Source organism: Aristolochia californica, unplaced genomic scaffold, assembly GCF_029961685.1.
Source record: "Aristolochia californica isolate CCGP_79_NKW_82.1479 unplaced genomic scaffold, dmAriCali1.0.hap1 SCAF_8, whole genome shotgun sequence".
Classification (NCBI taxonomy): Eukaryota; Viridiplantae; Streptophyta; class Magnoliopsida; order Piperales; family Aristolochiaceae; genus Aristolochia; species Aristolochia californica.
In genome coordinates, this window is record NW_027182279.1 from 2,817,438 (window position 1) to 2,839,121 (window position 21,684).

At 38.1% G+C, this 21,684-nt stretch overlaps 2 protein-coding genes across 2 annotated transcripts; both read left to right on the forward strand.

Annotated features, from left to right (window-relative positions):
* The first annotated feature begins 431 nt into the window (after positions 1–431).
* Positions 432–1,876, forward strand: LOC137938741 (probable ribose-5-phosphate isomerase 2). Its single transcript, XM_068783764.1, has one exon. The coding sequence runs from the start codon at positions 766–768 to the stop codon at positions 1,609–1,611; it is 846 nt and encodes a 281-aa protein (XP_068639865.1). The 5' UTR covers positions 432–765; the 3' UTR covers positions 1,612–1,876.
* A 1,968-nt stretch (positions 1,877–3,844) lies between these two features.
* Positions 3,845–21,110, forward strand: LOC137938607 (kinesin-like protein KIN-7D, mitochondrial). Its single transcript, XM_068783566.1, has 25 exons — positions 3,845–4,705; positions 4,863–4,960; positions 6,053–6,142; positions 8,854–8,906; positions 10,036–10,101; positions 10,292–10,345; positions 10,561–10,620; positions 10,963–11,041; positions 12,080–12,147; positions 14,876–14,932; positions 15,021–15,125; positions 15,371–15,475; positions 15,618–15,725; positions 15,994–16,125; positions 16,232–16,414; positions 16,901–17,116; positions 17,686–17,826; positions 17,919–18,038; positions 18,165–18,215; positions 18,333–18,380; positions 18,751–18,897; positions 19,470–20,243; positions 20,470–20,599; positions 20,698–20,802; positions 20,899–21,110. Exons 1-24 carry the CDS (start codon positions 4,380–4,382, stop codon positions 20,781–20,783), a joined length of 3,297 nt encoding a protein of 1,098 aa, XP_068639667.1. The 5' UTR covers positions 3,845–4,379; the 3' UTR covers positions 20,784–20,802; positions 20,899–21,110.
* The last annotated feature ends 574 nt before the right edge of the window (positions 21,111–21,684 follow it).

A 21,684-nucleotide genomic window follows, 5' to 3' on the forward strand; every position in this document is an offset into this window, starting at 1 on the left:
GATTTTAGGGTTTAGGATTTAAAGTTATTTAAAAAGGTGATGGAAAAGGGTATTCTCAAGTCTTACAAATTTTTATTTTTTTAAAAAATTTAGAAATCCAAAAGTGTTAAAAAAACTATGTAAAAATATTAAAAAAACCACCCTAAAACCCCACTAATTAGAAAAAGAGAAAGTAACCCACTGACACGTTTCATAATTTCGTTCGGGGCTTTACATCCGTTGATATCTTGCTAGATATCGGCCATCGCAATCCGGCAAATCCCACCGCAGCTGTCATTGTCAGCAAATAAAGGGGTATTTTCGTCTCATCGTCTTTCCTTTCTGACTCCTAATTAAACCCTGTAATCTTATTGGTTGGATAGAAAGACGCTTAATTAAAACATGCGGGTTATGCGGACAGAGACGAGAGCAGGAAATTATGGACGCCTTAACCAGGCTTCGAGTCTCGACGAGCCATGGCGGAGGCCCGTATCCAAATCTCTGTCCAGATTCTCTGAAACCTTTTTCTTCCGGAGAAAAGGATACAAAAGCCCTTGCTCGACCGCTCTTTTTCTTCCCCGATTCCTCTCTCTTTCCTCCTCCAGCGGTCAAAATTGCCTGCTTTTCTTTTGGTCTCTCATGGACTCGCCGCCGTGTCTTTGTTGAGTTCCTTTCGCGTTGATAAAAGCCAGGTTTTTTGCTTTTGGGTCGTGCGTAGTGGGATTTTTTGTCTTTAATTTCCTCTCAGAAAGTTTCCCTTTGCGACGATCTCAAAAGCGGGGTGTGATGGCGATTCCGTGCACTCAGTTCATCTTTTCAGACAAGGCGTCCCTGTATTCGGAGAAGCCCGGTATGGAGAAAGCTGTGCTTGCTACGTCATCTTCGGTTCCGCGGCCTGTTCTCACACAGGAGGATTTGAAGCGTATCGCGGCGTATAAAGCGGTGGATTTTGTTGAATCCGGCATGGTGGTCGGGTTGGGGACGGGGTCGACGGCGTGTCATGCCGTCGCTCGTATCGCGGAGTTGTTGCGTCTAGGTAAGCTTCAGAATGTTGTTGGTATCCCGACGTCCAAGAAAACGGAAGAGCAGGCGCTGTCCTTGGGTCTTCCTCTCTCCGATCTCGTCACCCACCCAACTGTTGATATCGCGATTGACGGCGCGGATGAGGTCGATCCTTGCTTTAACCTCATAAAAGGCCGCGGGGGATCTCTTTATCGTGAAAAGATGGTTGAATCTCGGTGCGGGAGGTTTATTGTGATTGTTGATAAATCGAAACTCGTGAAGAAGTTGGGGGAAGGTGGTCATGCCATACCCGTTGAAGTTGTGCCTTTCGGTTGGAATGTGACCCTGAAGAAGCTTCAATTTTTGTTCAAATCTTCTGGATGTGTGGCGCAGTTGCGTACTTGCAGCGACGGCAAGCCCTTTTTGACGGATAATTTGAACTACATCGTCAATTTGTATTTTGAGAATGGAATCGATGACCTGAACTCGGCAAGTGATGCTGTTAAACGTATCGTTGGAGTGGTTGAGCACGGGATGTTTCTTGACATGACCTCCACCTTAATTGTCGCCGGGACAGATGGTGTTATCCTGAAGAACAAATCCGATCTTTGCCTGCATGCAGATGCGTAGATTCTTCCTTTGATTGTGCTTCCGAAACAAAAACGATTTTGGTTGGGAGTATATTTGATCTTCCAATAGCAGGAAGTTATTTTACTAGATTTGATCTTTCTGTTGACAAAAAGCCTTCGACACCGTTCAGAAAGAGTTTTTTTTTTTTTTTTTTTTTCTCCGTAGTGGACATGGATCAGAAAAATAATTTTTGTACTGGAGTTATTACCGAGTAGAAGAAGTACTTGTCATCCTCTCTGAATAACAATACTAACTATTCTGGGAAGATTTTTATACTAGAAATATGAGACGAGATAAATGTTGCAGAAAGAGCAAAACAAAAGGGAATTTCAATATAATCTGCCTGTGCCATTTCTTGTGGAGAGGATTTTGTGTTGTTGATCAATTAGAATCTAATTTCTCTGGTGCCTTTTCTTTGCTTTATTCTGTGTCCTGTTCTTTTCTGCTTCCCCTTTTCAGTTGTCTGTTTGCCATTGTGTGTGAGTGGGTGGGAATATTTCTAGTTAGGTCTTTACAGAGCTCTGCTACAGTGGCAGCTGCAGGGGAATAGAGATGAAGATGGTGCTGTTTAATTGGATTATGGCCGAGCAAAATTTCTGCTTAAAAGCAATGGAGTGGAGCTTAAAGAAGTGTTGGTAATAAAATTTGAACATCTTTTTCCTGTTAATTCTTAATTTCTGGCAGCCATTATAGACTACATTAAACCTCCTGCCTTTTGCCCACATTTCATTCTGGTCATCAATTTAATGTGTAACTTAATACCAGAGATTGCAATAATTCTTCCTTTCTTCTTCTTTGACCTCGACCTTCAATGGCTGTTCTCGTGTATTCATGAGAGGATTTGAAGCAAGACAAAGGTAAGATTGTGAATGTGACTTTAACAAGTGTATGGTGAGCAGTGAACATTATGCCATGAACATGAGAATCTGTTTATTGATATTGGTTTTCTGCTTTTGCTGTTTTATGGCAGGATTCATATGTATTAGTTGTTGAAGTTTTCCATTCATGGGACTTTCTGGCTGTAAAGTTTGTTCACTCTTGGTGCTGTCAGTCGGAATGAAGTGATACTGTAAAGCAGCTGTACAAACAGGTTGCAGGGAAGCTATCTCATTTTGTTCCTGTTGTAGCCATTCTTGCTTCTTCTCGATATCCTTAAGTCTGGTACTGTTCAGAAAAGAACACTGATGTCTTGAAATTGAATGATATGCTTCTGAACAATTGTTCCACATCTTGAGCTTCACTTTTGCTTGTTTGTCTTGGAGTAATGGTTGTCTTCTGGTGTTCGGTTGGAGGAGGTACTGGAGTTCACGCTGCCTTAATTATTGTTGTTGTACCATGTCCTCCCTGCCCTGAGTTCTTGTGATGGCAAAAGGGGAGGGGGTCCCTTAACCCTTGTATTAGCATCATCTTTTCAGTTACTCCCATGTTGTAATTGTTTTTCTCGTGTAAAAATTTATTATTTCTTATACACATCACCCTTAATGAAAGTATCGCCGTTTGCATTTTCTTTCTGGTGATTGCCAGGCATCCCTGGTTTTCTTCCTGATGATTGCCAAGGCATCCCCGGTTTTCTTCCTCGCCGCCGGCCACATGCAGTAAACTGTTCGATTAAATTTCCACAGAACTGTGCTGTGTCCAGTCTACCTTAAATTTGAAAGCTTCTGTGCAACTACTCAGGTGCGGAAATTTTTTTATGTGCCTGAGATCATCACCGGAGATTTTTCTAAATTTCTTATCTGAAACAAGAACAAGCGAAGCCCCCTCAAATATGGGCTCAGAATTATTAACAGGAAAGACGAAGACGTGTGCCGTTCGCGTCCTAAAACGAAGGGACAAGGGACTGCAACCCTAGAAAACGCAGTAACTATGCTCGTCACTGTCAGGATTCAGCGGCTAGGGCTCAGCCGCACAGGCTGTCCTAGGTGTAAAGCGAACGCAAGGGACCCCCCCTACGGAGTATCTACTTCCAAGGACACAGTGCCAAAAGTGTGGGGCCCGGTAAGGTATGTAGCACGCGAGATATTTTCTTCACCTTTTCCCATCGTTTGGGTTCTTTTTCTAATTTTTTTAACTCGAGGGGATCCGATTAATTTTTTAGATTTCTAGTTTTGGCTTGGGAGCGCGGGGAAGTTTAAACTTGAAGCAAATCTAACCACGTCAGCCGTCGCCGCCACCTCATCTCACCCGCCGAGAGCATCTAGTCCTCTTTGTAATTCCTGTACAATCCCTTTACTGTCAGAAGCCTCTCAGACGCCTTCTGTTTTAAATCACAGAGATGCTCCATCAGATCGAGTGTCTTGTAAGCTTCTCACAAGAAGGAGTGTCACGGTTATCTGAACATTTAGTATTTATTGTGGTGTTGTCGGGAACGGAGTCATATTTATCATTTTACCATCCACCGCTTCACCGAGGCCGCTGCATTAAAATTTCTTCTTCCTCTGTATTTGCCACGAGCTACCGCTGCCATTCTCTCTCTCTAATGACGAGAAAAGAGGGCGTTTGCCTCCCTCCTTCCATGGAAAAAGGAAGACTCTCTCTTCTCTCTCTAGAAATGGCGGCCCTGCTCTTGTCTTCCTCTAACTAATCCTTTTTAGCGCCAAACGCAGACCAGTTTAAAATAACAAGATTGGAAAAAAAAGAAGAAAGAAAAAAATGGTACCTTTTTCTCCATGTGACAGCTGACTCATTCCTCCTCTCTTTTCTTTTACTCCCAAGCTAAGACTAATCGATTGGAGACCAATCCAAGTCGATCGATCATCGGGCCATCAATGGCGTCTTCTTCTAGAGGAAGAAGCAGCTCGCCGTTTGGTTATAGGAAGCCGTCGAGCTCCTACTCCTCTACTTCATCTTCCTCGATGAACGGGAAACTCATTCCGCGGTCAAGCTCTTCTTCCGCTTCTTCTCAGTTCTATTCCTCTGGCAATGGGTTCGTTCCGAGATCTATCACGCCTAGTCGCGGCCGGAATGACATTGGTTCGTACGGAAAGGCGCCTCGAGCTCCAGTCGGTTTTGCGGAGCCGCTGGTGTTGGAGCCCGTGGAGGGTTCCAGGGCCGGGGATAGCATCTCCGTCACGATACGATTTCGGCCAATGAGGTATGTGGCTAGATCTGATTTCACTTTGGCGGATCTGCTGCCATTTCAGTAGGATGGATCGGAATGCCGGACTCGTTATTTGCACTTCTAGGCTTTTGAATTTTCTAACGGAGTTTGTTGATCTAATGGGTGATTGTTTCTGCAACGGTGGGCTCAGTGAGCGGGAATTTCAGCGGGGAGATGAGATTACCTGGTATCCGGATGGTGATAAAGTGGTCCGCTGCGAGTATAATCCTGCTACTGCATATGCATTTGGTATTCCCCTCTATTTTTGTCCCAAACGAGGAAATTAGCTCAGGAGATTGCCTAGGAATTCGATTTGACATTCTTGCAAGCTGTAATTTTTAATTTTAGTGCCTTACTGAGACCATCTTTATTACTAGATTGCCAGCATCTCTTTAACAGCAGCTTGCTTTGCCAATATTTCAAATTCGAGTTATACACTCCTTTTCTTTATTGTGAATGGGGGTACTCTCTTGTTTCAGCTCTATGGTTGGTCAATCGCCAATCAGAAAGCTTTATCATCTCTGAGCATTTGAATGGTCTATCCGGGTCTGTATTACATAAAATGTTCACTTTTTATGTTTTCTGAGCAAATACTCTCTTTGCATTAGACTGTTCGTTTGATGCATGGAGTGTTGCAGGATATATACCTCTCTAATTCCTCATTGTAGCCCTCCCAACACAAGTAATTTGCTGTATTGAGATCTGCTCTGGTTGTAAAAAATAATCTGGTTCTTGAGACCCAAAACAGTCAGAAGCTCATTGAAGGAAGGAGGTGTGGCCCTTTTCAGCGAGAAACTCAGATAGATCCTTCACAGTTTTTTCCTGCGTTATTGTTATAACTTAGCTAGGCAGGTGGTGAGGTGTGAATATGGCCATGCACTTGACTTGTAAGATGGCCCACTCATGGCTATAAATGTCCCAAATCTTCTTGATGACATTAATGAATTACAATCAAACTATCTAGTTCAAAACATTTCTTAAACCTAGGGGTAATGATTTGGAGGGTTTTTGGGTAACAGAAATAAGTATTCCCTAAGAACCACTAAAATACTCCAACAGAGGTGAAGAATTCAGATTGAAGGACATGTTTTCTCAATGGACTTTTTATGTTTTTGTAACTATATGTGAATGGATTTTGTATCACTTATACAGTTTTCATCAACTGTTAGCTCTTTTCATCTGTGTGGCACAACCCATTTTGTTGAAGTTGGTCAGACCTTAACCAGACATGTAATCAGTTGGACTTGGTCTTTATTTGTATGAGAAGTTAGAAATTGTATTTTTCAAAGCAAAAATTATTCAGCATATGATGACAGTAACTCATTAACCTTCTTGATGTAGATCGAGTGTTTGGGCCATCCACTGCATCAAAGGCTGTTTACGATGTTGCTGCTCGACCTGTTGTAAAAGCGGCAATGGAAGGTGTCAATGGTATGTCTATTCAGTTAGTATTATCCACTCCTGTTATTGTGTTACTTAATGTTACAATTACAATTTGTTCTTGCAAAAATAAAATGTCTGAACCGAGGACCATCAATGTGGACTGCACTGGGGAAGATAAGGAATCTGAAGAACTGTAGATGGATTAGTCATAGTACTCATAAGGTTTTACAACTAGTAAGAAGCAAAATGTATCTAGTCTTGATTACAAGCAAAGGTCTAGGGGAGTAATAACTTAATTCTAGGCTGTGCATTGTCTGGTGGGATTGTTGGTAGGATGTAAACTATGTTTCAAAGCCTTTTCTTGAAAACAGAGTCCCTAACATGGTGGTGTTAAGAAATGAGTAGAAGAAGGGTATTTTGGTCTTTTTACATTTGCTGTGATTTTTACATTGTATATTATCTTATTCTTCATCTTTAGTTGTATCTCTGTTTTTTTATGTAGTTTGGATGTGTATAATGGGAGATATAAGGAGTTAAGTTGTTTTTAAAGTATAAAGGGGTAAATTTCTAATATTGTTCAAGCCCACTTAATAAAGAGGCTGGGTGAGACGGAGGATGAAGCCATGGTGTGGCCAGACACCAAGGCCAAAGACTGTGCAAGTCCAGTGCACAACAACAGCCAAGGCCAAGTGCAATGGCACGACCCAGAGGGGTGCACGCATATGGCCAACCCGACCTCAGCTGCAGAGGAAGAAGACGCACATGAGTTGGCTAGACGGACGGCCAAGCACCAAGGTGCGCAATGACACAAGCAGCCGGCCAAAACAGAAACCATATTCGCATCAGATGCACGCACGACCCAGGCAGAAGGCACATCTGCGTTTGAGGTTGCCGAGGGAGAAATGCGCGCGCGGCATAGAGGCAGCGTGCACGCGCGTGCACAAGCAGCGGGCGGATGGAACACACAAGGGGTTGCCAAAGGTAAGATGCGAGTGTGGTGCGGAAGCAGCACACGTGCGCACACACTTGTCCAGGCAGCGGTGCAGCTGTCTGAGTTATGAAGAACTATGATTATGGTTTCGTGGCAAAATCTGGGAACTTACCCTTTTCGAGTGGGACCCGTCGTGGGTCACTCAGATCCGACCCCTAAGGCACTAGGACTCTTTTATGGCATGGCCTAAGGGCTGAGTTGGCGGCCAAGTGTATAAAGGCCCAAAAACGGAACTGAGTCGAAGAGGCAGATTTGATAAGGAAGGATCTTTGCTCTCATTGGACGGAAGCATGAGAGAAGGATCAAATCAGGGAGGATCTTCGCTCTCATTGGACGGAAGCATGAGAGAAGGATCAAATCAAGGAGATTTGATAAGGGAGGATCTTCGCTCTCATTGGACGGAAGCATGAGAGAAGGAGGGGTCGAAGCCTATAAATACCATGGTTGACGACCCTTGTATTCCTTGTATTCATTCACCATATCTTGGATAGCTTGTAAAGCATAGACATGAGGGAGAGTTTTTGTAGAGTGCTGGCCTTCCACCTTGGACGGCCACTCCTTGTAATCTTTCTAGCATTAATACAAGGTTACTTTCTCTCCCCATTTCATTGTTTTTCTACCTTTTCATTGTTCGTACTTCACTTGAGAGGAAGGAGTTTGCAACGTTGATCTAAGGGACGAGAGGCTGTACTACCTTTGACGGATTTAAGGTAGGCCATCATGGGAGTTGGAGTTCCGCTAGCCTAATTTAAGGAATAGGTACATTGGTTCCATCTCCTTTTATGTCTCCACAGTCAGTTTTATTTGTTCCTAAGTTTCCTATGAATCTGTTGTTTGTTAGTTAACTTACCAACTCTATGAATTGTTTTGATACCATGTAAAAATTGTAAACTTAGAAAGAGGAAGAAAGAAACTGAGAAAATAGAAAGTGAGAAGAGAGAAAGAGAGAAAGAGAGAAAAGAAGAATTGGTTAGGAATTAGACGCTCTAATTCAAAACTAACGAGAGTAATAATAATAATCGCGGAAGAAGAAAAAAGGCAAACACGAAGAAAGACACAAGATTTATATAGGTTCACCTCAAGGTGAGATTATGTCTTGTCTTCCGTTGCTGCAGTAATTTACTATGAAGATGAAATAGTTTACAAGAGAAATTGCTTATTTAATCTCTCTCAGCCGCAACTGATAATCCTTCTTGATGATGAATCATAATCCCTAATAGCAGCGCCCTCAAATATAGGGGGAAAACTAGGACAACCACAATACAAGAGTGAAATCCCCAAACTACCCTTAATGAAACAACAGTCAATATATCGTGGACTTGACGGGGGCGTAAAACGTTAATTAGGCTCCACAACTTCACAAAATTGAGAGATAGAGAGAGAAAGAGATGTGAAATCAGTTTCCTTGAGGGTTGTGCTTGACCCCAGCCTCTTTATTAAGTGAGCTTGAACAATACTACAGATATACCCCTCTACACTTAAAAAAACAACTTAAGTCTTTATATCTTCCATAATACATATCCAAGTTACATAAAAATGAAACTGGAGATACAACTAAAGATGCAGAATAAGATAATTCTCTTCCTCCTTCTAGGTTACTACCGGTGGTATTTACTGCTGAACATACTTATATTTCAACTTTATGGCACAATTGAGTATTAAAGTTATTGTGTTTCTTTGAATTGCAACTTATTTTAGGCAAATTCCTTCATATCAATAAAGGACCTGCATTGGTTGAAAAGTTTTCTTACAACATGCTAAACTGCAGGTACAGTTTTTGCATATGGGGTTACCAGTAGTGGGAAGACACATACGATGCATGTAAGTAGAATGGTTATTACCAACGCACGAAGTAAACCAAACAAATCTTTATTATTTTGTCTACTTCCTTTCACACTGAATTGACATAGATATGATTGAATAGTATAGGAATTTTACTGCATTTTAATATTTATTGACAATACTCGTGAAAGGTGCAAAACGTTTTGTGGGAATCAAGTGTAAAAAATGTATCATTTAATTAGTAAATATAGACACATTATTATGTGTTTATATTTCATTCTAGATTTTTTTTGTTGATGTCTGCTTGGACGTTTTTTGACATAGGCAAGGCCCATAAGTGTCCTAGTGTTAAACGTGTTTATAAATGCTAAAAACATATTTTATCTTTTCCTTCCAAAGAGGGGGTGGGAGCTTGTCCTTTATTTTTTAGTCTCATCTGTATTCCTCTACTCGGCAGAGCTTTCATATGCTCATGTCCCTTCATCTTTTTATTCCCAAACTGACTGCATTTAGAATAGTATGTTCTTCTTTACCATCATCATCAAGTTTTTCCATCTTTTTCGATACTTCCTTGTTGGATTTCTGTCTTACTTTTCAGCATGAAATGTAGTGTCACGCACACAATGTCACCAATTGCTATGGAATGTAAATGCTTGTCCATACACCATAAATGTGACCAGGACCCAAGTGATTCTTAAACTGTTTTTTTTTTTAAAGATTTCACTAAATGTGGAAAAGAAGGGTGCAGCATTTTTTTCTTTCTTATGGTAGCACAGGAGGGAGGGTAACAGAAGATACACATACAAAAAATCTGAAAATGAAACAGGAAACAAGATGACAGCTCTGGCCTCATTAGTCGGAAATTTCTATGACCCAGGTGAAATGCCCTGAATGCTAATTCATGGATGATTGAGAGCAGAGACTACAAAATGTCTCAATCAGTTTGAATCGGGATCATATGTTTTTGTTTAATCTTCTGTCTTGGGCCTGTTGGTAGCTCTCATTTGCAAAGCTTCCGTTATAGTTGTTGTTTTTCTGAAGATTGTGTTCCACATGCAAACGATTTGGACTTCTACCTCTTGAACTTGTACTTCCGCTGTTAAAGCTTGCATTATATTCATGTCCTTTTTCTTTTTTTCTTTCTTTCTTTGATTGGTAATTTTTTTAGGGTGATCAAAACTCTCCTGGTATCATACCTTTAGCTATCAAGGATGTCTTCAGTATAATCCAAGATGTAAGTGCATCTGCACCTTTTTAGTTCCTGCATCTCTTTGTTATTATTTACAATTTTACAGGTTTTGGTTCTCTATTATCACATGTGACAAGGTTCCTGCATTCCCAACTCATGCTAATATTGTTTTGTCTATATGAGTGTTTTTTCTTTTTGAAGAAATATTATGACAGTTTTTTGGTTTTATCCGCAGACTCCAGGGAGCGAGTTTCTGCTTCGTGTTTCATATCTCGAAATCTATAATGAGGTCAGTATTTTCCATGCAGTGGAACTTGTGCCTTTAAGGTTTTTACTTTTTTATTTTCCTTTTTTGTTTGGGCTGTTGTTAAGTAAAATTTGATCTTCCTATCTATTTACTTTTGCCAGTTGATTAATGGTTTACTATATTTTAACATTAATTTTGATTTTTTTACTTTTAGTTGCAAAGTATATTAGTATTTGAATTCTCTAAACCACTTGCAGGTGATAAATGATTTGCTTGATCCAACAGGGCAAAATTTACGTGTTAGAGAAGATGCACATGTAAGTTGGGGCCATCACTTACAACTGTAAAGAGATAAATACTATCTGCTCAACTTTAGCTTTTGTCTTACTTTTACACTCGGTATATCTTATGTAGGTTGCTTGCATAGTATTTCTATTGGCCTCTCAATGTTGTTTTATATCTTATACAGCATTTGCAATTACAATCACTGCTGGCTTGTTTGACTGCACATGAAAATTTAGCCTTCTTTATTGAAAATCATTCTGCATTCATACATGCCTTTTATAGATATTGTAAAATGTCGTTTTGTACCATTTTTTGTTTATATGCTTATCTCAGCTTGAGTGCGATTTTAGAGAAAACCATTATGTCCTTTACAGGGCACCTATGTTGAAGGCATAAAGGAAGAAGTTGTTTTATCACCTGGGCATGCTCTATCTTTTATTGCCGCGGGAGAAGGTAGATTCTCATTCTTGTTGCTTGTCACAGAGTTCTTTGACAGGTCAAACTGTAAGCATTTACTAAAAGAAATCTTATTAGCAGCATCATTCAGTTGTTTCTGGGACCAGCATGGAAAAAATTGGATCCTAAATATTGCCCTGATAACTTTAGTTACTTGTGTATATATGAGCCTATAAGAATCCATTATGATACTTACTATTCTCATAGTCTTTTTGGTGGCTGGCTAATAGGACCAGTAACCATTGTTACTTCTTGGGGAGTGCACGTCGAGTATATGATTAAAATTGGCATGGAGATAACCATAATTTGGTCACTGGTGACTTAATATGGTACTGCATTGCAGATGTGAGAGGCATATGGAAAAAAGTTTAAATGAGTTATGGGTGTTTTGAACAGGAAGCGGTTGTTCATATTGGTTCTACGACATGCTTTTTTTTTTTTTCTTTTTTAAAATGTGAGTTAGTTGTTGAGGTTGTCCTATGCATATTCTTTTTTAGCATATTTTCCTGGTCAGGTATACCAGAAACATGTTGGCTGTCAAGAGTTATGAGACAAAGGGCATCATTGTAATTCTATTTCAAGTTCAGATATCTCACTTTGAGTAAGGGTAGTTTTTCACTTAACTTAAACTGTGGCTAATAAGCTTTTAATTGAAGGTATTTTTATGACTTCAGAAAAGATAGACAGGCTGCTGTATCACAATTGATGCTATTCTGTCTTTCAATCTTCTGCATCTTTAAATATTGATTATTTTTACGTGTTTTCTTGAATTTTTATTGCCTATTACAGAGATAAAAAAGGAACACCTGGGTGCTAAAATTCTTAAAGGGGGGAAATACTCAATTTGAACCCCCTATAATATATTTCCTCTTACTATTTAAGATTATTTAAATTACTGTCTGCATTTTGAGTTTGTGATCCTCTTTTCTCTCTTTTACCATGCTTTTTGTACTTTTTTTACCACTCAAATGCCCTGTTTGCATTTCTTAGCTGGTTATGGTTTCAAATTATGCTTAAACTTGTTTGATTGTGCAGAGCATCGTCATGTTGGTTCAAATAATTTTAACTTGCTGAGTAGCCGAAGTCACACCATATTTACTTTGGTATGTGATTGAAGAGAAATAACATTGAACTTTTAAAATAATCACAGTTCCTGTATATTTTAATAATGCTGCTTGTGTTAAGTTTTCAATGGTCCTATTATTTTGCTTGCAGTCTCTAATTTTTTATGCTTATGCTATTCATCTTTAATTGTTGTTAGTTCGTTTTTGTTCCTTTTAAATTCATTTCAAAGATTTGAAGTTATCAGCCAGAGCTGCTTGGTTGTTTGGTGTCTACAGAATCAGTACATTAGTTCTCTTGGAGTACTTGGCTTCTTTTGTTTAATTCTTTCTACTTCATTTCATATTGTTAGAAGATATGATGTAATTAGCATGTCATTGATGTAATTAGTTTATGTTTCTTGTCTCTTCACTCTTACTAGGGTGAAATGCATAATTGTAATATTGTACTTTATAATTTATAAATAGAGTTTAAGGGGGAGGGTTTGGAAAAAAAATCCATTACCCTAATATTCCTCATCTTTTCTTCTTCTCCTCCAAGAAGACTTCTCTCCACAACTTTTCTTCTTCTTTCCACCTCTTAATCCTCTTCTACTGTGAGTATACATGAAATCCTAAGTTCAATATGGTATTAGCGCGGGGAAAGATCTAAGATGAAAAAAAGAAGAGGAAGAAGAAAAAGAAACAAAAAGATGGATTTGCTGCAGATTATCTCATGTGTCCTTATTACGCTTAAGGACTTCTACTATTTTTAGATTATTCGCTGCTATATAACAACATATTTGGTATGTGTTATATGAGCATTGGCTCATTACAATAACTGCCATTGTGTCTCTTTGATTGAAACATTATTATTGAAGAAGAACTCCTTAGTTACTTGCCTTGGGTTCATTATTTGTTGACTGTTGTTAGCATTAGTTCATATGATGAGGAATTTGAATTACTTAAAAAAATAAAACACATGATGGGTTCTTCTTCTTCATCTTATCTTCCTATTGATTCCCCATTACCATGTTATTATTTGACAACCTTTCTCCTACTATCCTTTATTTGACTCTCGTTTATCCCCTTTGGCCAACCCTTTTTGGTGCATTGCTATCGTTGTTTTTTTTTATATATGGGTGTTTTTAAGTCCATTGAGACCTTTTTTTGGTACTCTTGGGTTTTTTAGTCTTGTGAATGACAAGTATTACCCGTTTTAGTGTTTATTATCATATTTGTTCGAAACCATTTAAGGTTGGTTTCGACTTATGTTTTATTACCTATTTCTACCCTTTGAGAGTCTTATGCCTGGTGTCATACTTATCCTTGGGACACCGTAATGGTGGTTTTTTTTACTATGTCTATGTTATTTGTTTCAAATTGGGATCACTGCCATAACCTCCCAGCTTGAGGCGGTGTGTTGGAAGATATGATGTAATTAGGGTGTCATTGATGTAATTAGTTTATGTTTTTTGTCTCTTCACTCTTACTTGGGTGAAGGACATAATTATAATAATGTACTTTTATCAGTTATAAATAGAGTTTAAGAGAGAAGGTTTGGAAAAAAGTCCATTACCCTCTTCTTTCTTCTCTTTTCTCCAAATTCGTCACTCTTTCTCTTCTCCTCCAATAAAATTTCTTTCCACAACTCTTATTCTTTTCACCCCTTAATTCTCTTCTACCGTGATTATATATCACGGAATCCTAAATTTCAACACATATATATATATTTTACATTAGCGGTGAGCTCATTACTAGTTTCTTACATGTCTAGTGACAACTTTGACTGTTTTGAGCTGTTATTAGTTTTAATGCAACCAAACCCTTTTTATTAAGGACAATGAGAAAGATGTAATGTATTTGATGATGAAGAGAATTTGATTTCTGAAATATGGATGATTTCATTGCTTGTGTAACAAGGCATACAGAGGTTTAAATAGACCAAATTTCTCTAACATTGCGATTGCTAGATTGTTGCAAGAAAAAAATAGAGAAAATAGGAGAATTTCTCTATGTTTGACAATCTAACATCAGGTAACCTGGAGAACATTAGGAAACTTCTTGTTGCTGCCACCAGGAAGCCTTGATGATGAGGTGGCATAAGAGACTTGTTGATGAGGTGGTGTATGCCATGTGGATGACTTGAAGTTAAAGTTTGTTTAACACCATTTGGAATAGCAGAAATAAATATTAATGTTGCATTCTTTTCAGAGTTACATTTGGAATTAATTTACTTTGTTGCAAGTAATGCCTCTTTAAATAATGGTTGCATGGATGATGAAGATGTCATAGAAACTAAATGTAGGCCAGACTTTGCAACTTGCGAGTAGGTTTATGAGTTAAAACTCTTTCAAAACAGGAAACCTTCTTAAGTAGTAAAAGCTATTAACTTCTTGATCACATAATTTCATGGGAAACTATGCTGCGTGTTATGGTTGGTTGAGCCTGGTTCCATCACAAAATGATTAGCTACTTAGGCGGTCTATTTCTCAACTTTATAATTAAATCATTTTCTTAACACTTCTCAATGTGAAACTTTTTCCAACTCAACAAGTTACATTTGTTCTTTTGGTGATGTTACTATATTAGTGTTATATTGAAAGTTGTTACTGGTTGAACTTGTTCTTATTGGCGGCTATCTAGTAACTTCTAGATTGTCTTGGTGTTATGTTCTATTTCTGTTGATCTTCATATTTTCTGAACAGTTTGTGTTGTCTCACTTTCTTGGTTTTCTTTTGATTTTTTTTTCTGCATTATTTCATGTTCTCATTTTTTGAAATTCTGACAGATGATCGAAAGCAGTGCACATGGTGACGAATATGATGGAGTGATATTCTCCCAACTTGTATGCTGACAGTCATTTATTCTACTTTTGCCATTTGTACTCTGTCATTTCTGGACTCCTGATTCTTAGTCACTGTTGTTTATTGTAGAATTTGATCGATCTTGCTGGATCTGAAAGCTCAAAAACCGAAACAACTGGACTGAGGAGAAAAGAAGGGGCTTATATAAACAAGAGCTTATTAACTCTTGGAACGGTAGTGAACCTTTATACTTATAGTCAATCTTCAGCTGGGGAGATTAGACTTTTTGAATGTGTGGGATTAGTCAGTATCTTTTCAAGATTGTGATTTTCCAAGTCATATATTTCATTTGATTCTTTCAGAATAGCTGCCTCTGCCTTTTAGGTCTTGTGCAATTATTACTTGATTGATTCTTCTTCTTTTTACCGTAGCATTTATCTTTTTCAACGAGCTAACTTCCTCGTCTTTGACAAGTGCAGGTAATTGGAAAACTCAGTGAGGGCAAGGCATCTCATGTTCCATATCGTGATTCGAAGCTAACTCGACTTCTCCAGTCATCTTTGAGTGGCCATGGTCATGTTTCTGTAAGTTTGAAGTGGTACATGTTTTTTTTTTTTTGAATGAGTGGTACATGTTTAGCAATAGTGGTTTATAATAGTTTTGCTGTTTAATGAGAGTTCTTAAGAGATCCACCATGCAGTAATGTAGCTAATGGATTATGTGCAGCTTATTTGCACTGTTACTCCAGCCTCGAGTAGCATGGAAGAAACACACAATACATTAAAGTTTGCAAGCAGGGCAAAGCGGGTTGAGATTTATGCCTCTCGAAATAAGGTATTTTATGTTTCTGTTTTAAATGATATAATTAGGTAAAAATGTTGATATGATAGGTGTGATAAGATTTTTTAATGGACACATCTTTTATTTCTTTCTTGTTTTGCTTTGTTCTATTGTAGCATATAATTGTACTCACAGCTTGTACTTCTCTCCCCTGGGGGTTTCTCAATAAATTCCTTTTTCTCATTGTGAGAAAAAAATTAATGTACTGGTAACGATTAAAATTGTGTGATTCTATACTGAAAAATCGTCTTTTTTGTTTTAGATTATTGATGAGAAGTCATTGATTAAGAAATATCAGAGTGAAATATCCAGCCTGAAGCTGGAGCTTGAGCAGTTGAAGAAGGGTATGGTTGCTGGTGTTAATCATGAAGAGATCCTTTGCTTGAAGCAAAAGGTTGTTTCATTTATATATTCATATTCTTTTTTTACATGTTCATTCAGACTGCTTGTGTGGGGTTCGGATTGTCTGAACTAGAAATATAATGTTCCTCATCTTACAGTTGGAGGAAGGTCAAGTGAAGATGCGGTCAAGGTTAGAAGAGGAGGAGGAAGCAAAAGCAGCCCTGATGAGTAGAATTCAAAAATTAACCAAGCTTATACTTGTTTCTACCAAGAACTCCATTCCAGGAGTTTTAGGTGATGTACCTGGGCATCATCGCCGATATTCCCTTGGAGAAGATGAAGTAAGTTTTCGTTTTCTGAAAAGTAAGATAAAGTTTTTGTTATGTGGATATGTGACTTCACACATTTTCATCAACATTTAATATTCAAGGCAGCAACATTTTAGTACTGGAGCAGTTAAACCGTTTTGGTTGACATCCCACACTATCTATCATATAAAGCCTTGACTTATTGTTTGGTGCTTTGCTCATTTAGTTCAGGTAGGTGGAGAAAAAGAGTCAACCAGTCTGTAGTGGTACACATGTTTCACGTCTTAGGCTAGTTGTCTAAGAGTGAGAGTTGTTGTGTGTTGGAGAGTCCTACACTGGGTTAGTCTTGAAATGCTCCTTTGCTTATTAGTTGGGTATAAGCCTTCTAACTTCTGGTACTCATTTTAGGGTTTATCTGTGAAGTTTATTATCATTACCTGGGATTTCTTTGTTTAAAATTCAAATGGTAATGCTTTCTTTTTTTAGTTGTCTAACTAAGATATCATCTTTTTCATTTAGAAACTGGACCAGTTAAGGGAGGGTTCCCCATTGCTCCTAGAAGGCGAGAACAAGGACTCACAATCTTCTATATTGCCGGGTTCATCAAATCTAGGTTATGATATTAAACATCAAAGATCCTCAAGCAGGATGAGTGAAGACAGTAGTTCTTTGACTGATTCAACTCAAGCTGGTGAACTTATCAGTGGGACTACTGGTTCAGCTAGGATGTCAGTGGTATGGTTCAGTTAACTTCTATTTGGTTTACAATTTTGAAATTCTAGATTTTCTTTTCTTGTTCGAGTGTTGTGAAAGTAACTCCTGGCTGAATTCTATATTTATGGTCTGGGAACTTCACTATCCCTTATAACTGGTCATGCACCATTATGGTTGGATCATGTCCAATGAAAATGATCAGAATGAGCAGAATAACTGCAAAAATTGAATGTGTTAAGAGTTGTAACGAGAAAAGAAATAAGCTTTACAAGAAAAAATCACCTGTCAGTTTTCAAGGCTTTTCCTTTATGTTTCTCAGTATTTTCTCTAACACAAAACGGTAATTTTCTTTTTATTTACTTTTTTAGAGGGTTAGAAGAAAGATCTGAATGGGTAGCTCAATTGCTGAAGTGGCTGCATCTGCCTGTCTTATTTTCTCTATTCTATCTTTAAAGCCTTTCTTTTTCTCTTTCTCTTTCTCTTTCTCTCTCCTCTCTCCCTCTCTTTCGCTCTTTGCTGCTGTTGCTGCTGCTTTTAGGACATTAAGTACCTGGGATGTGGACCTCTTACTCTTTTTTTGTCTAAGACAGGGTGGTATAACAATGTCAGACCAGATGGATCTACTAGTTGAACAGGTCAAGATGCTTGCAGGTGAGATTGCATTCAGCACCAGTTCGTTGAAACGCTTACTGGAGCAGTCTGTAAATGACCCAGAGGGCTCACGGACCCAAGTAAGGTCTTCATCTTTTTAACTTTTACTGCATCTGGAGGCTTCTATTGTTTACTCAATTGATTGTCTGTGGCCTGGAATTCTTCAATACAGATCCAGAAATTGGAATCAGAAATCCAAGAGAAACGTAGGCAAATGAGGGCTTTAGAGCAAAGGATTATGGAGACGGGGGAGGCATCAATGTCCAATGCATCATTAGTTGATATGCAGCAGGTAGCTGTCTTTTCTTTTTCTCTTTCCTTCCTCGATTAACCCTTTTTCTAGAAACAACTGGAACTTGATACATGCTTTCATCATTCTCCCATTTGGAAATTAACTTGTTTTTTATCTTCAAAACAGACAGTCATGAGATTAATGACACAGTGCAATGAGAAAAACTTTGAACTGGAGGTATGCTGTTGATTCTAGTTTTTTGTGATGGTTTCTTGAGCCAGTGGAGGTCTAATTTTTGTGATGATTTCTTAAGCATGTGAAGGTCTAATATTTGGCCTGCTAATGAATGGACAGATAAAGACAGCTGACAACCGTGTCCTTCAAGAGCAGCTTCAAAATAAGGTTAAACTTGTTTTCTGTAATCTGTGTGTCTCAACGAGCTTGGATTTGCTGAATTATTTGATTTAAGATCTTATGAGTTAAACTGCGTATTTGTTGGCGTTACTCAATTTTGCATGGAAGATATCCTTTTTTTGTTGAAACGGTGATGATTTTATTTCAAAGCAAAGTAAGAGAATACATCGAGGGAGACTTCTCTTTACAACAAGAGATTGAAGGGAGGGACCCAATTTAGCACGCAAATCTGCAGCCGGATTGGCCGACCTAAGAACATGAGACCAAGTACAAAAAATAGTGGAAACAATATCCATAATATCAAGGAAAATCTGCCAGTGACGCCACTTGTCTGAATATTGTGTTTTCTTTTTTTCAGTGTGCAGAGAACAATGAGCTAGAAGAAAAGGTCCTCCTTCTCCAGCAGCAAATGGCTGCTGTTATAGGGGATAAGTCAACATTCTCTTCTGAGCAGTCTGTTTCAGACGAATACAAAGATGAGTTGAAACGGAAGATACAGTCTCAGGTAATCAACATGTTCTACTGTATCCCTTCTGTAGTAGGAATGTTTCCTCTTGTTATACATGCAATCTCAGCATATAAAAGTTAGCTTCTATGTTTAATAAAAAAAGGATATTTGGCTTTTGTAAACTGCTTTAGACATGTTCACTGAACTGGCATCATGATTCATGACAAGTTGTATGTTCTGTTTTGCTGCTGATTTGTATGAACTTCCATCTGCTGCCACGTGGATGAAGGTTTATTCCGAATTCCATTATCGTGATTGGTTTCTGCTGTAAACTCTTTTCATTAGTTTGTCTTATGCAGAAATTGCCGAAAGACCGTCTTAACTGCATTGACAGGTTGGAATTATCAATAGATTGAGCTAGTTCTTTAGAGTGTTAGACCTTGTTTTTCTGTGATTTTTATCGTGACTTTATTTTTATTTGTCCATGTTAGTGAGGAATGATGTGCCTGGTGTAGATGTAAATTTAGTTAAGTCTTGACTTGTTTTCTTTGGCAATATCGATTATGATCTGGTGTTTTAGATCATGCAACTGAAGATTGCATTTTGTGATTTTATTGGCTTTGATGCAGGAGGTTGTGAATGAGAAGCTAAAACTAGAGCATGTTCATCTTAAGGAAGAAAATAGTGGGCTACGAGCCCAAAACCAAAAATTGGCTGAAGAAGCCTCTTATGCAAAAGAATTAGCTTCTGCTGCTGCTGTTGAGTTAAAAAATCTTGCTGGCGAAGTCACCAAGCTCTCACTACAAAATGAAAGACAAGCAAAAGAACTTTTGGCTGTTCAAGAAGTGGCGTACTCAAGAGGCATTCATCCACAAGCTGGGAATGGTGGGTTGCGCAAATATTCTGAAAGCAAGAACGATGGGTTTAAAAATGGGAGAAAAGGTCGGCTTACTAGCAGGGGCAATGATGGCCCTGCGTCAGTCTATGATGGTGGTGAGTACTGGAATCTTGATCCAGATGATCTTAGGATGGAACTGCAGGCCAGAAAGCAAAGAGAAGCTGTTCTTGAGGCTGCTTTGGCTGAAAAAGAGCTTGCTGAAGAGGAATACAGAAGAAATGTTGAAGAGGCCAAAATAAGAGAAGCGGCATTGGAAAATGATTTGGCAAGTATGTGGGTTCTGGTTGCCAAATTGAAGAAGGGTGACAGGGCTGCTGTCACTCCATCAAATGCCCAAGACAAGGCAAGCTATGCTGTAGATCTTGTGAGTGATCCAAAGCTAAGTAATGTGGAGGATAAAGATACTTCAGTCAAAGAGAGACAACTTTCAGACGAGTCAGAAAGAGCTACACATGACGAACTGAATCAAAGCACAGGGCTAGAACCTCTTTTTGTTCGTTTGAAGGTGATTTTGATCTGATCTTTAATTCACATAGCAGCTGATGTTCTGCTCTAGTATTATTAATTAGTTGTTGGCTGGAGAATCTCTTACAATGAAAAACAAGAAAACTTATAATCTATAACAATCATCATGGTTAGTGCGAGTGTTATAAACTGTAATATTATTTGCTTGGATCTATTTGACACAGAGTTAGATGCCTTTTCATTTCACTTAGCCTCTATTTATCCAGGCACGGGTGCAAGAAATGAAGGAGAAAAAGCTAGAATCACTGGGAAATGGAGATGCAAATTCTCATGTCTGTAAAGTTTGTTTTGAGGCTCCAGCTGCTGTAGTTCTAATACCTTGCCGTCATTTCTGCCGTGAGTGATATAGATTATCAATTATCTTCAGACCTCTTGGATGCCCTCTTTTGCTAATAGACACTGATGGTGTGTTGTCTTGATTATTTTTCTTGCAGTGTGTAAACCTTGTTCACTTGCCTGCTCAGAATGCCCTCTTTGCCGACAGAAGATTGAAGATAGGATCATTACTTTCACTTCTTAGTCATGTAGAAATGATACTGGTAAGTGATTATGATGCTCTATACCTTTTCAGCTTGTCTTGATAAAATTGCAGTGGGTTTAGTCTCTGATATATCTGTGCCTGATTTGCTTTTCAGGGAGTGATATCTATTCTGCTGCTCCCCATTTTTCATGTAATTTGATGATATTTGTGCAATTCTTTCATTTATTGCCTTGTATCTAGTTTTCTTTTAAAGAAAGGTTACCCCAGTATGTTGTATGCCCTGTAAAAATTGAAGAAAGGAAGGTGAAGAAAAAGAAAATGTAGAAAACAAATTTGAGACGTGAAAATTGCAAGTTAAATGCCTCATTTAAATGTACATGGTTAGAGAATGTATCTGTTATAATTTCCTTTTCCAGTGTAAATCGATATTGAGAGCTTTGAAAGTTTGAATTGCTTGCAGCCTATTTTATAAGAAATCAGTATCCCAGATTTGTTTCTTTTTTTTCTGCTTGGATAAATAAACAGGTTAATCAATCATCTTCAGTTCATGAATTGTACCCTGAAAAGGGTAGGTGAATCATTTCTTAGAAAATCAGTTTGATTTTGTTTGGGCGTTAAGAAGATGTGATAAATGAATTTGTTAGAGATAAAATGACAAAGGGAACAAAAATATTTAAAGAGAGGCAGAAAACTTATTTAGAGTTGTGTCAAAAATTAATTACAAAAGAAAATAAGAATTTGATTATTATTATTTTTAAAAATAGTTAATAAAAATGATATAATGATCAATTTTTTTTTGTTTCACTAACTATTTTTGGGAATAATAATAGTTAAATTCTTATTTTTATTTTTTTAAATTTTTTATAGGGTTTGAAAAAGACCTTATATAAACATCTTAAATAGGGTTCAGTTATTTATTTCACACGTTATAAAATCGGAA

What these genes read in the sequence shown, in the direction of transcription:
- LOC137938741 (XM_068783764.1), top strand. Translation starts at nt 766, where the DNA reads ATGGCGATTCCGTGCACTCAGTTCATCTTTTCAGACAAGGCGTCCCTG.
- LOC137938607 (XM_068783566.1), top strand. Translation starts at nt 4,380, where the DNA reads ATGGCGTCTTCTTCTAGAGGAAGAAGCAGCTCGCCGTTTGGTTATAGG. An exon ending in ATCTCGAAATCTATAATGAG is followed by an intron (nt 10,346 to 10,560) that starts GTCAGTATTTTC and finishes AACCACTTGCAG; the next exon opens with GTGATAAATGATTTGCTTGA. An exon ending in GTTCAGCTAGGATGTCAGTG is followed by an intron (nt 17,117 to 17,685) that starts GTATGGTTCAGT and finishes TGTCTAAGACAG; the next exon opens with GGTGGTATAACAATGTCAGA.